Raw genomic sequence first — 14,870 nt, 5'->3', positions numbered from 1 at the left:
GATTATGCTGGCTTTGAGTGTGTGGATGTGGAGACAGTGTCTTTTTCTCCTTGTACGGCGACCGATTCGGCTGTTTAAGCACAGAAGCTATTGAAATTTCTGACGCGTCTTCAAGTTGCGGAGCTGCAGGTTCACATCAGCTCTGCGACCTGTCAATGATAGGAATTGCATCTGAGGCCAAGAGAGCCCTGCGTAAATTCAGCAGTTAATAGCTACATTAAGGCCATTTACAAAAGCAATTGGCAAGCCCCTCTGAAGAGAAGGCGGCCAGTAGCTCACATGACATAGACCAGGAATATTAAATGTCCCTCAATGTTCATAATACTCCCCTTCAAAAATAAAATATAAACAAACCCAATTACTTATTTATAGAGCTCTGACAGTTATTAAAATCAGAAAACATTCTGGTTGACAAAGAAATAGGATTTTTATTCCCACTTGCAAAGCCAAGTAAAGTGTATTGTGGAAATACAAATCCCATGTCAGCGCCCTTCCATTATGATTTTTTAAATTATTTATCCACTGTTTGGACAGTGCCATCATCGCAAAGTATCAAATATTGAAAGGAGAGGTTGCAGAATGCTGCCCTGTGATGAAGAATATTTAGAGAAATGAATAAACTAGCAGTTTTTCTTTTGAGCGGTGAATTGGTTCAAAATCAATGATTTCCTGTCAGATTTGTGAAGGACTCTCATTCAGTTAGGTCGCCATGGTTTTCCTTACCGGTGATCAGATTCACTTCCGATGTGCAGAAGAAAGATTCGCATTTCCATAGCGTGTCCCGGACAGCTTTACAACCAGTTACGTACCTTTGTGAAATAGTCGCTGTCGTAATGCCGGGAAACACAGCAGCCAAATTGTGCACAACAAGATCCCACAAACAGCGAGGAGATGACAAGTTGCCGGAGTTGAGAGGGTTGGCTTATGAGGAGAGACTGAGTAGATTGGACTATACTTATTGGAATTCAGAAGAATGAGGGGGGGGATCTTATAGAAACATGTAAGATTATGAAGGGAATAGATAAGATAGAAGCAGGGAGGTTATTTCTACTGGCAGGTGAAACTAGAACTAAGGGGCATGGCCTCAAAATAAGGGGAAGCAAATTTAGGACTGAGTTGAGGAGGACCATCTTCACCCAAAGGGTTGTGAATCTGTGAAATTCCCTGCCCAGTGAAGCAGTTGAGGCTACCTCATTGAATGTTTTTAAGGCAAGGATAGATAGATTTTTGAATAGTAAAGGAATTAAAGGTTATGGTGAGCGGGCAGGTAAGTGGAGCTGAATCCACGAAAAGATCAGCTATGATCTTATTAAATGGTGGAGCAGGCTCGAAGGGCCAGATGGCCTACTCCTTCTTATGTTCTTATGTGACAACCAGGCCATCTGTTTTGTAGATGTCCATTGAAGACTAAATGTTGGCCAGGGACACTAAGGAGAACTCTCCTGCTATCCTTCAAATAGTGCATGAGGATTTTTTGCTTCCACCTGGGCATGGATTTCACGTGTCCCCCGCCAGGCATATTGTGGGCGAGAGGGGTGAAGGAGGTGGCTCATAAAGTAAGGCAAGTACCAACCCCGCCACTTTCCTGCCCACCACCGAGCTCACCCCCACAACAGGGTAGGTGGGTAGCTGCTGAAATTGGCAGCTCGCCCATTGTATTTAACCAAATAATCAAGGGTCAGTTGAGTTTGTTAACAAGCCAGCTGCCCAATGCCATAATACTGTTCGCGTGGGCAGTCATGAGGGAGTAGGCAGGCCAATTTTTTTAAATTTCAAAAATGGGGTATGAACGGGGTCACTATCTTCAGGGGGAATACCCTTTACGCATTGGAGGACAGCACCCACCCCCCCCCCCCCAACAAATAGTAACCCCCCCCCCCAAGATTCTAACCACTCTCCTTTTTTCCTACCCAACTAGGTGGTAGAGTGGCACAGTGGTTAGCATTGCTGCTTCACAGTTCCAAGGACCCAAGGTTTGATTCCCAGCTTGGGTCACTGTCTGCGTGGAGTCTGCATGTTCTCCCTGTGTCTGTGTTGGTTTCCTTCGGGTGCTCCGGTTTCCTCCCACAGTCTGAAAGACTGCTGGTTAGGTGCATTGGCCATGGTAAATTCTCCCTCAGTGTACCCAAACAGGCGTTGGAGTGTGGCGACTAGGGGATTTTCACATGAACTCCATTGCAGTGTTAATGTAAGCCTTACTTGTGACACTAATAGATAAACTAATAAATAACAAATAAACTTACTTGCCAAAACCCAACACCGCTGCACCCCGTCCCACTCCGCTTCTCTAAACTGGCTGAATCCTCCCCACCCGATACCCAGGCTTACCTTGGTTGGGGATCCATTGAGCCGACTCTGCCTCCTCCTTGGGATTCTTAGAATCTTAGAATCCCCACAGCACAGAAAGAGGCCATTTGGCCCATCGAGTCCGCACCGACCACAATCCCACCCAGGCCCTACCCCCATATCCCCACATTTACCCACTAATCCCTCTAACCTACGCATCCCAGGACACTAAGGGCAATTTTAGCTTGGCCAATCAACCTTACCCGCACATCTTTGGACTGTGGGAGGAAACCAGAGCACCCGGAGGAAACCCACGCAGACACGAGGAGAATGTGCAAACTCCACACAGATAGTGACCCAAGCCGGGAATCGAACCCAGGTCCCTGGAGCTGTGAAGCAGCAGTGCTAACCACTGTGCTAACGTGCCGCCCTACTTGGTTGTAGCCCTGGTGGAAGCCCCATTGCTAACAGTTCAACCCAACCGGCTGCAGGCTGGGCTGGCTGGCATGTGCTGAGACAGCTTCTCGTCAACTTTGCTTCCTGGTGGCCATCCCCTGACCTATCGCTTTGTGACCCCGATTGCTCCCTTTCGTGACCACACCTGACCCTTGCCACTTTCCTTCGGGTCCCAGCAATTAGTTCATAGAGTTACAAAATCCCTACAGTGCAGAAGGAGGCCATTTGGCCCATCTAGACTGCACTGACCACAATAACACCCAGGCCTGTCCCCTGCTAATCCCCTGACACTAAGGGGCAATTTAGCATGGCCAATCAAACTAACCAGCACATCTTTGGAGTGTGGGAGGAAACCCACACAGACAGTCACCTGAGGCTGGAATTGAACCCAAGTCCCTGGTCCTGTGAGGCAGCAGTGCTAACCACTGTGGCGCCCAAGTTCCGGACAGCTAGATGCAGTCCCCCTTCTGGCCACTGTGGCTCTGCTCCTGGAATGACTGGGGAACCGCCGGCCGACCTGATTGGCCAGAAGCCTGCCCGATGCGGGGCTTCTTCCTGGTGATGGGCAGAAATCCTGCCCTCTGGCCAGCCAATGCTCATTGGAGCGTGAAATGGCACCAAGTCTGCTGGAGTCTGCCAGGACACAGCCTGAAAATCTTGGCCCTCGTTTCTCCACAGACGCTGCCAGACCTGCTGAGTCTCACTAATGGTACTTGCTACCAAATAAACCTGTTGGACTTTAACCTGGTGTTGTGAGACTTCTTACTGTGCTTTCCCCAGTCCAACGCCGGCATCTCCACACCATGAGTCTCACTAACTCAAGGGTGATCAAAAACGCTGGTCTCACCAGCGACACACAACTTGTGGACAAAATCTAAAAACATCCCTCCAGCATCCAACAAATGATAGATTTTTTTGTTAGACAAGGGTATTAAGGGATTTGGAACCAAGATAGGTCAAGCATGATCCTGTTGAATGGGGTGAGCAAGCCATTGTGGGGCATCCAGATTTTTTAATGATTTATTCCTGTTGCTCTCAGACAAGCCAAATTAGACTTTCAAGTGATTACCCAACAATAACATTGAAGCATGGAATTATATTATCTCAGCATTATACATTCAGCCGAATCTTCAGTGTAATGGTAACAGATACTGTGCAGATTTAATAAGGTGCATTTTGTTGAAGTGGTTTAAGCTTCATTTAGGTGCATAATCCATTATTTGTAGAAACCAGTTAAAGATGCACCTTGAATTACTTTTGATCCCTTTTTCTCCCCTTTCTTTTGTTGAAGGTGGTCACATGGAATTATAGAATCCCTACAGAGCAGAAGGAGGCCATTTGGCCCACCTAGACTGCACTGACAACAATCCCACTCAGGCCCTATTCCGCAGCTCCACCGGCTGCTCTGGTTTCCTCCCACACTCCAAAGATGTGCGGGTTAGGTTGATTGGCCACGCTAAATTGTCCCTTAGTGTCAGCGGAACTAGCTAGGGTAAATGTGTGGTGCCAAGGGCTGCCAAGGGGGATAGGGCCTGGGTGGGATTATTGTCGGTACAGGCTCGATGGGCCAAATGGCCTCCATCTGCACTGTAGGGATTCTATGTATCTGTTATATACACTGCAGTTGCATAATAAATAAAACGTTTCCTGTAGTAAACGCAGTCATGGGTAAGCACCAGTTGGCTAACAAACAACAACAGGTTTATTACTATTTACAATTCTATACAGGGCATGATAATCGATATGTGCATTCCCAGCTCTCGGATCAAGCTGACTGCGAAAGCCCACCCTCTGCCTCAAGGTCCCCACGCTAGTTCCCCATTGGGCAATCAGGTCACATGACTCTTCCGATGCATGCCCTCTTAAAGGGGTTAGTTACTGCAACCCTCCCCTTTTAAGTTTCTTATGACAGGTACATTGATACCTTATGCAATTTTCAAAACATTAACAGCAATGAACATTTTTAACACAGTTTATCAGACTGTGAGGGAGTGCAGAGAAGGTTCACCAGGTTGATACCAGAGATGACGGGTGTTGATTATGAGGAGAGACTGAGCAGATTGGGTTTGTATTCGTTGGAATTTAGAAGGCTGAGGGGGGATCTTATAGAGACCTATAAGATAATGAAGGGGCTGGATTGGGTAGAGATGGAGAGATTCTTTCCACTTAGAAAGGAAACTAGAACTAGAGGGCACAGCCTCAAAATAAAGGGGGGTCAGTTTAGGACAGAGTTGAGGAGGAACTTCTTCTCTCAGAGGTTGGTGAATCTCTGGAATTCTCTGCCCACTGAAGTGGTGGAGGCTACCTCATTGAATATGTTTAAATCACGGATAGATGGATTCCTGATCGGTAAGGGAATTAGGAGTTATAGGGATCAGGCGGGTAAGTGGAACTGATCCACTTCAGATCAGCCATGATCTTATTGAATGGCGGGGCAGGCTCGAGGGGCTAGATGGCCTACTCCTGCTCCTATTTCTTACGTTCTTATGTTCTTATGTCAGGGGACTTTCTCTTTCTTGGGGAGCGATGCAGCTCAACTGGATGAGGTCCAACTGTAGAGGTAGTTCCGGTTGGGCTTGCTTTAATAGGACTCACTGCTAGTACCATCACATTACTTTCCACTATCTCCTCAGATTCATTGGGAGCAGCACACTGGCCTGCTACTAGCAGACCAGCCACTTCTCTCCTTAGACAAACAACAACACTACTTGGTGGCAGACCCAGATCAGGCAGTGACACTGACTGTTGAGATGGCTTTCATCTCCGCAAATTGTCTATATGTTTCTTCAGAAACTTGCTCTGCACTTTCACTTCATAGGACAGTCCTGGCCTCAACAGCTCCTGGGAACCAACTTGGTCCTCTTCCAAAATTCTTTACAAAAGCTGAATCATAGAATCATACAGTGCAGAAGAGTGGCACAGTGGTTAGCACTGCTGCCTCACAGCGCTCGGAACCCAGGTTCAATTCCAGCCTTAGGTCACTGTCTGTGTGGAGTTTGCACGTTCTCCCCGTGTTTGCGTAGGTTTCCTCTGGGTGCTCCGGTTTCCTTCCACAGTCCAAAGATATGCGAGTTAGTTGGATTGGTCGCACTAAATTGCCCCTTCATGTCAGGGGGACTAGTTACGGTAAATACATGGGGTTTTGGGAATAGGGTCTGGGTGGGATTGTTGTCGGTGCAGACGCGATGGGCCAAATGGCCTCCTTCTGCACTGTAGGATTCTATGGTAAGAGGCCCTTTGGCCCATTGAGTCTGCACCGACACGTGAGAAACACCTGAACTTCCACCTCATCCCATCTACCAGTCCTTGGCCCATAACTTTGAATGTTATGATGTGCCAAGTGCTTATCCAGGTACTTTTTAAAGGATGTGAGGTAACTCGCCTCTACCACCCTCCCAGGCAGCACGTTCCAGACTATCACCACCCTCTGGGTAAAAAAAGCTTATCTGGGTAAAATTATCTATCTCATATGGTTCTTTCCACTTTTGACGAATCATGGTTCCTTTTCTGGCAACTCTGCCTTGTCTCTACCCTCCCCACCAAACTTGGAACTCAACTATTGTTTTATAATCTTTGGATTATACAGAACACAAAAGGGGCCATTCAGCCCAGAAAGATCTATCTGTTCGGTCTCACTCCCTGATCTTTGCCCTTAGCTCTGCAAATTAGGACAGTTACAGGCCAGAGTTGGCCATTCAGACCCTCCGCAGTTCATCCATTTAATCACTCCTGTTCTGAGATAGTCCTCCTTTTCTGTGGAGTTGAAGTGTGATACTTGATTATGAGACAGATTGTGGTTATACTCTGGCACTTGCTTAATACCTGAACTTCCACCTAATCCCTTGTACCAGCACTTGGCTTATAGCCTTGAATGTTATGACATGTTAAGTGCTCAACCAGGTACTTTTTTTTATTAGTAATGCATCTAAACAGAAGCCATATGACTCCTGGGCATGGTGTTCCAACCACTCTCTCAAGATTCTAACACATGAATGACTGGCATCACTGATACATCACCCTTTCCACCTTATCTCAGCAAACTCCTACTGTTAACCCTTTATACCACAGTATCTCATGCCTTGGTTCCATATCCCACAACACTCTTAACTAACAGGTCTATCGATCTAGGTTTTGACATTTTCGATGACCTAACCTCAACAGTTTTACCAGGAATAAAGTTCCAGATTTTCAATTCACTTTCAGTAAAATGGTTGTTCCTAGCATTATCCCAACTTCAAAGTTCCAACCCTAAAGTTATTCCTCCTTGTTCTGAGTTCCCACACCAGAGGAAATCTTCCCTCTCTTTACACAGAGTGTGGTTAGAGTATGGAACCAGCTATCGCATGAAGTGGTTGATGCAAACAGCGGAGCTGGGGAGAAGTTGTTCTTGAGTTGGTTGGTATGTGTTTTCAGGCTGTTGTATCTTTTTCCCGACGGAAGAAGGTGGAAGGGAGTACGTCTGGGGTGCATGATTATGCTGGCTGCTTTCCTGAGGCAGCAGGAAGTGTAGACAGAGTCAATGGATGGGAGTCTGGTTTGCGTGGTGGACTGGGATTCGTTCATGACCCTTTGTAATTTCTCGTGGTCTTGGTCGGAGCAGGAACCATACCAAGCTGTGATACCATCAGAAAGAATGCTTTCTATGGTCCATCTGTAAAATTGGTGAGAGCCATAGCGGGCATGCCGAATTTCCTTAGCCTCCTGAGAAAGTAGAGGCATTGGTGGGCTTTCGTACCTATAGTGTTGGCGTGGAGGGACCAGGACAGGTTGTTGTTGATCTGGACACCTAGAAACTTGAAGCTCTCAACTATCTCCATTTCATCACCGTTGATGTAGACAGGGGCATGTCCTCCACTGCGTTTCCTGAAGTCGATGAGTATCCCCTTCATTTTACTGACATTGAGGGAAAGATTATTATCGTTGCACCAGTTCACCAGATTAAGTACATGAGGCAGAAGGTAATAGAAGGATCTGTTTTTAAAAGCAGATGAAGTAGAGTGCTGGAGATTTGTATGGACATAAAAACCAGTTGGCCCGAATGTCCTCTGACTGTACTGTTAATTCGATGAAATACTTTGTACCGTATCAAATCATTTAATCTCCTCAGCTGGATCACAGCCTAATCTTTTTGCTGATGTCACGGCAGAAACCAATCTCGAGTGTGTTTTATGCAATTTAAATGTTCAGTGGAGGATTCAGATACCTATCGGTTCTAAAACTTGGCACCAACTCGTCGCATTGAGTTTTTTAAATAATAGTAAACCCCGGTGAGTCAAACTGCACCCAGTTGGAGCTTTTATTTACCATTGAACCCTTCCTTCCAGGTCAGGTACTGAGTTCTGAGTGCATATCTTTGGAGATGTTTGTCTGATGAGTTTATTTTGAGTGTTATGAGCTTCAACATTCTTGCTTGTACTGCCAAGGAATCTTGATGAAGACGATTGGCAAAGTTTGAAGAACTGTAATGTCATAAATTAATACCCGAACTGAATCAAAAACATGTTAAGGGGATATAAAACAAAGTAAAATGATGTTGAATAGTTCATAACACTTCGGTCACTTTTTTTGTTACAGTGACAAAATTGCACTGAACTGCACTGAATGTCAGTCTATAAGTAATCAAGTCTCTAGAATAGGTCTTCTACCCAGATAGTTTGACTCAAAATAGGATAATTAGAGGACAATTAATTACCTTCCATGTAGTTGGTTTTGGATGGATAAATATCATGTGGAGGCTACGCCTTGATATATATATGTTTTTTTGTTAAATCATGGGACATAAGAACATAAGAAATAGGAGCAGGAGTAGGCCATCTAGCCCCTCGAGCCTGCCCCGCCATTCAGTAAGATCATGGCTGATCTGACGTGGATCAGTACCACTTACCCGCCTGATCCCCATAACCCTTAATTCCCTTACCGATCAGGAATCCATCCATCCGCGCTTTAAACATATTCAGCGAGGTAGCCTCCACCACCTCAGTGGGCAGAGAATTCCAGAGATTCACCACCCTCTGGGAGAAGAAGTTCCTCCTCAACTCTGTCTTAAACCGACCCCCCTTTATTTTGAGGCTGTGTCCTCTAGTTTTAACTTCCTTACTAAGTGGAAAGAATCTCTCCGCCTCCACCCTATCCAGTCCCCGCATTATCTTGTAAGTCTCCATAAGATCCCCCCTCATCCTTCTGAACTCCGAGTACAAACCCAATCTCCTCAGCCTCTCCTCATAATCCAAACCCCTCATCTCCGGTATCAACCTGGTGAACCTTCTCTGCACTCCCTCCAATGCCAATATATCCTTCCTCATATAAGGGGACCAATACTGCACACAGTATTCCAGCTGCGGCCTCACCAATGCCCTGTACAGGTGCATCAAGACATCCCTGCTTTTATATTCTATCCCCCTCGCAATATAGGCCAACATCCCATTTGCCTTCTTGATCACCTGTTGTACCTGCAGACTGGGCTTTTGCGTCTCATGCACAAGGACCCCCAGGTCCCTTTGCACGGTAGCATGTTTTAATTTGTTTCCATTGAGATAGTAATCCCATTTGTTATTATTTCCTCCAAAGTGTATAACCTCGCATTTCTCAACGTTATACTCCATTTGCCATATCCTCGCCCACTCACTCAGCCTGTCCAAATCTCTCTGCAGATCTTCTCCGTCCTCCACACGATTCACTTTTCCACTTATCTTTGTGTCGTCTGCAAACTTCGTTACCCTACACTCCGTCCCCTCCTCCAGATCATCTATATAAATGGTAAACAGTTGCGGCCCGAGTACCGATCCCTGCGGCACGCCACTAGTTACCTTCCTCCAACCGGAAAAACACCCATTTATTCCGACTCTTTGCTTCCTGTCGGATAGCCAGTCCCCAATCCACTTTAACACACTACCCCCAACTCCGTGTGCCCTAATCTTCTTCAGCAGCCTTTTATGGGGCACCTTATCAAACGCCTTTTGGAAATCCAAAAACACCGCATCCACCGGTTCTCCTCCATCAACCGCCCTAGTCACATCTTCATAAAAATCCAACATGTTCGTCAAGCACGACTTTCCCCTCATGAATCCATGCTGCGTCTGATTGATCGAACCATTTCTATCCAGATGCCCTGCTATCTCCTCTTTAATAATGGATTCCAGCATTTTCCCTACTACAGACGTTAAGCTGACCGGCCTATAGTTACCCGCCTTTTGTCTCCTTCCTTTTTTAAACAGCGGCGTAACATTAGCCGTTTTCCAATCAACCGGCACTACCCCAGAATGCAACGAGTTTTGATAAATAATCACTAACGCATCCACTATTACCTCTGACATTTCTTTCAATACCCTGGGATGCATTCCATCCGGACCCGGGGACTTGTCCACCTTCAGTCCCATTAGTCTACCCAGCACTGCCTCTCTGGTAACATTAATTGTATTAAGTATTTCTCCTGCTGCCAACCCTCTATCGTTAATATTTGGCAAACTATTTGTGTCCTCCACCGTGAAGACCGACACAAAAAACTTATTTAAAGACTCAGCCATATCCTCATTTCCCACTATTAACTCCCCCCTCTCGTCCTGCAAGGGTCCAACATTCACTCTAGCCACTCTATTCCTTTTTATATATTTATAAAAACTTTTACTATCATTTTTTATATTAATTGCTATCCTTCCTTTCTTTATCGCTTTCTTAGTCTCTCTTTGTTGTTTCTTAAATTTTTCCCAATCACTTGTTTCTCCACTATTTTTGGCCACTCTGTACGCAGCTGTTTTTATTTTAATACTCTCCTTTATTTCCTTCGTTATCCACGGCTGGTTCTCCCTTTTCTTACAATCCTTGTTTTTTGCTGGAATATATTTTTGCTGAGAACTGAAAAGGATCTCCTTAAAAATCCTCCACTGTTCCTCAGCTATCCTACCTGCCAGCCTGCTCTCCCAGTCTACCTTAGCCAATTCATCCCTCATCCTATCATATTTCCCTCTGTTCAAACAGAGGACACTGGTTTGGGACCAAACTTTCTCCTCTTCCATCTGAATCAGAAATTCGACCATATTGTGGTCACTAGACCCAAGAGGGTCCTTCACAATAAGATCCTTAATTCTACCTACCTCATTACACAATACCAGATCCAAAATAGCTCGTTCCCTCGTCGGTTCCGTAACATGCTGTTCAAGGAAACTATCCCAACAGCATTCTAAGAACTCTTCCTCCATTCCACCCTTACCGACTTGAGTCTGCCAGTCAATGTGCATGTTGAAGTCCCCCATGATTATTGCCGTTCCGTTTTTACACGCATCCCTTATCTGCTTGTTTATAGCCCTCCCTACCTCAACATTATTATTTGGGGGCCTATATACCACACCTACTAGTGTCTTTCTCCCTCTACTATTCCTCATCTCTACCCATAATGATTCCACGTCTTGTTCCTCAGAGCCTATGTCATCCCTCAGTACTACCCTGATATTATCTCCTATTAATAGCGCGACCCCGCCACCTTTTCCTTCCTGTCTATTCTTCCTAAACGCCTGATACCCCTGGATATTCATCTCCCAGTCTTGGTCACCTTTCAGCCACGTTTCTGTAATGGCCACTAGATCGTACCCACTTGTGCTGATTTGCACCATCAACTCATTTACCTTGTTCCGAATGCTTCGTGCATTCAGGCAAAGTGTCCTTATTCCAGCTTTTATCTGGACCCGCTTTGATGAGTCGCGAACACCCTCTCCCTCTACTCCCTTATCTAAATTACTGCCTTCATTCACTTGCACCCTCTCCTCTACCATTAATTTTGTAATTCCCCTTACCCCTGCATCCTCCCCCCCATCAATTAGTTCCTTGATCCCAGTCAACTCTTCTAGCTCCCCTCCCCCCAACCTATCTAGTTTAAATTCTCCCCAGTAGCCTTAGCCAACCTACCGGCCAGGATATTGGTCCCCCTGTGATTCAAGTTCCACCCGTTTTTTGTATACAGATCACCCCTGCCCCTAAAGAGGTCCCAATGGTCCAGGAACCTGAATCCTTGCCCCCTGCACCAGTCCCTCAGCCACACATTCATCTTCCACCTCACTCCATTCCTGCCCTCACCTTCCCGTGGCACAGGCAGTAATCCTGAGATTACTACCTTTGCTTTCCTCTTTCTCAGCTGTCTCCCTAATTCCCTGTACTCCCTTTTCATGACCCCTTCTCCCTTCCTACCCATGGGCGTCGCTGGCTGGCCGGCATCTATTGCCATCTCTAGTTGCCCGAGGGCAGTTGAGAGTCAACCACATTGCTGTGGCTCTGGAGTCACATGTAGGCCAGACCAGGTAAGGATGGCAGATTTCCTTCCCCAAAAGGACATTAGTGAACCAGATGGGTTTTTCTGACAATCGACAATTGTTTCATGGACGTCGGTTGATAATTAATTCCAGATTTTTTAAATTGAATTCAAATTCCACCACCTGCCGTGGTGGGGTTCGAACCCGGGTCCCCAGAACTTTAGCTGAGTTTCTGGATTAATAGTCTAATGATAAGATCACGAGGCCATCACCTCCCTACGTTTGGCACTTGAGGGGATATGGCAGATGGTGATGTTCCCAAGTATCTGCTGCCCTTGTCCTTCTATATGGAAACGATCATGTGTTTGGAAGTTGCTGTCAAAGGAGGCTTGGTGAGTCGCTGCAGCGCATCTTGAGAATATATATATATATATATTCATTTATATTCTATATGTATAGAATATATATATAGAAAATGATATAAATGATGGGAGAATCAGGAAGCAATAGAAAATATACTTTTAAAAAATGACTATACACTTATAAATTATACATTTTTTTTCTAAACCTGCGGCAACAGATTCTGAAGAGAGCTCCCAGTCAGGCCACGAGACCCCAGGCAGTGAATCTGCCTTGCAAGGGACCACCGAGCTTGAGGAGGTGGAGAACTCAGACAGCAAGGGAAAGAAAGAAAAGAAGAAGAAAGAGGAGAAGAAGAAGAAGGTGAAAACGAAAGTAAAGGACAAAGACAAAGAGAAGAAGAAGGAAAATGAGAGCCAGGAGAAGAAAGCTAAGAGGAAAGGATTTGGAGCCATGCTTAGGTATTTAATGGAGTTTATTCTGTTTGGGGGTGATTCCGTCACACAAAGAGTAGAGCAACTCTGGAACGCTATCCTCCAGAAAGCTTTTGGGGGAATTTTCCTGCCACGGGAATCGTTGCAGGCGAGGGGCAGATCATGGGAAGGTCCGCTGACCTCAGACGGGATTTCCTGGTTTCGAGGCGAGCGCGGCCGGAAAATCCCACTCTGGGAGTCAGTTGGAAATCTCAAAACTGAGATTTATGGAATTGTACTCAGCAAGGGTATTAAGGGATATGGAACCAAAGGGATAGAGTTGAGATATAGGAACCACTTCTAACTGAACAAGGAGATAGGTTTGTGGTGAGGGAGGGGCTGAATGGCCTATTCCTGTTCCGATGTTCCATGAATTCTAATTTGCAGCTAGTCCTATGGGTTTAGATTGAGAAACCTACAAAACCTCCTTAAGCAGACCAAATATTTTACAACCATTCCCACTCCTCACGAGCCTTGATTCCCCAGCGGCATTACTAAGTCAAGCATTGGTCAATCAGACAATGAGAAATGAGAACAAAGTCCATTTCCCAGGCTCCCAGCCCACTTAGGACCAGCCCCAATTTTTAATGACCAGAGTTCAGCAGGTGCAGCCAAGATTTGTTCTTTATTTCCAAGTTTGGTTTTTAATTGCTGATGCCGGTTTCTTGCCAAGTTGAGGTGCAGATACTTACCCCACCCTTCTTCAGGTGGTGCACACTGATTTTTCAACTGCTAATTCCCAAGGAGGAGGAAGTGATCAAGTAACTGAAAGAGTACAACACCAGAGTATGCCATTAGAAGCACTCCTTACTCCGTACAACTGTGTAACTGTGTCTCTGAAAGCTTTGCTTTTCTGAGGGAACCACCATAGAGTTGTGACACATGCTGCACACAGACCAACGTCTGCTCTGCGAGAAATAACTCGCATTTTATATCGGGACCTTCATTATCCCAGGATGTTCCAAAGTCCTTCATAGCCAATGAAATACTTTTGAAGTGTTGTCACTGTTGTCGTTTTTTTATTCACTCATGGGACATGGGCGTCGCTGGCTGGGCCAGCATTTATTGCCCATCTCTAGTTGCCCTTTAGACTGAGTAGTTTGCTCGGCCATTTTAGAGGGCAGTTGAGAGACAACCACATTGCAGTGGCTCTGGAGTCGCACGTAGGTCAGACCAGGCAAGGACGGCAGATTTCCTTCCCTAAAGAACATTGGTGAACCAGATGGGTTTTCCGACAATCGACAATGGTTTCATGGTCATCAGTAGATTCTTAATTCCAGATTTTTTTATATTGAATTCAAATTCCACCATCTGCCGTGGTGGGATTTGAACCCGGGTCCCCAGAACATTAGCTGAGTTTCTGGATTAACAGTCTCGTGATAATACCACTAGGCCATCGCCTCCCCTGTAATGCAGCGAATGTGGCAACCAATTTATGCACAGCAAGACCCCACAAACATCAGTGTAATAATGACCTGATGGTCTTTTGTTATTGAAAATGGTTAGGGGGATCAATATTGGCCAGGATGCCATGGAGATCCCTGCTTTTGTTTAAAATTGTGCAGCGGAATATTTTACACCCACCAAAGAAAGAAGAGGGGCTCCATTTAACATTACATCTGAAAGTCAGCATCGCTTGCAATGTAGCACCCCCTCAGTACTGCACTCTGAACATCATTTCAGCGGGGATCTCATTGAAACTTACAGAATACTGAAAGGCCTGGAGAGAGTGGACGTGAGAAAGATGTTTTCATTAGTAGGAGAGAAAAGGATCCGAGGGCACAGCCTCAAAGTAAAGGGATGATCATTTAGAACCGAGACGAGGAGGAATTTCTTCAGCTAGAGGGTGGTGAATCTATGGAATTTATTGCCACTGAGGGCTGTGGAGGCCAGGTCATTGAGTGCATTTAAGTCAGAATTCTTGATTGGTAAGGGGATAAAAGGTTGAGGGGAAAAGGCAGGAGAATGGGGTTGAGAAACGTATCAGCCACGATTGAATGGCGGAGCGGACTTGATGGGCCGAATGGCCTAATTCTGCTCCTATATCGTATGGTCT

General features: G+C 45.7%; 1 protein-coding gene across 5 annotated transcripts in view; it reads left to right on the top strand.

Moving 5' to 3' along the window:
• LOC144503886 (partitioning defective 3 homolog B-like) overlaps positions 1-14,870 on the top strand; it is a 1,029,287-nt gene that overhangs the window by 620,637 nt on the left and 393,780 nt on the right. For all 5 annotated transcript variants that reach the window (XM_078228918.1, XM_078228917.1, XM_078228921.1 and 2 more), the window contains one exon: positions 12,562-12,802. In XM_078228918.1, the coding sequence (XP_078085044.1) occupies positions 12,562-12,802 (241 nt within the window). The remainder of the gene's footprint in view (positions 1-12,561; positions 12,803-14,870) is intronic.

The sequence above is a fragment of the Mustelus asterias genome, chromosome 14 (assembly GCF_964213995.1).
Source record: "Mustelus asterias chromosome 14, sMusAst1.hap1.1, whole genome shotgun sequence".
Lineage (NCBI taxonomy): Eukaryota > Metazoa > Chordata > Chondrichthyes > Carcharhiniformes > Triakidae > Mustelus > Mustelus asterias.
Note: the sequence above shows the minus strand (reverse complement) of the source record. Positions and strands in the feature narration are given on the sequence as shown.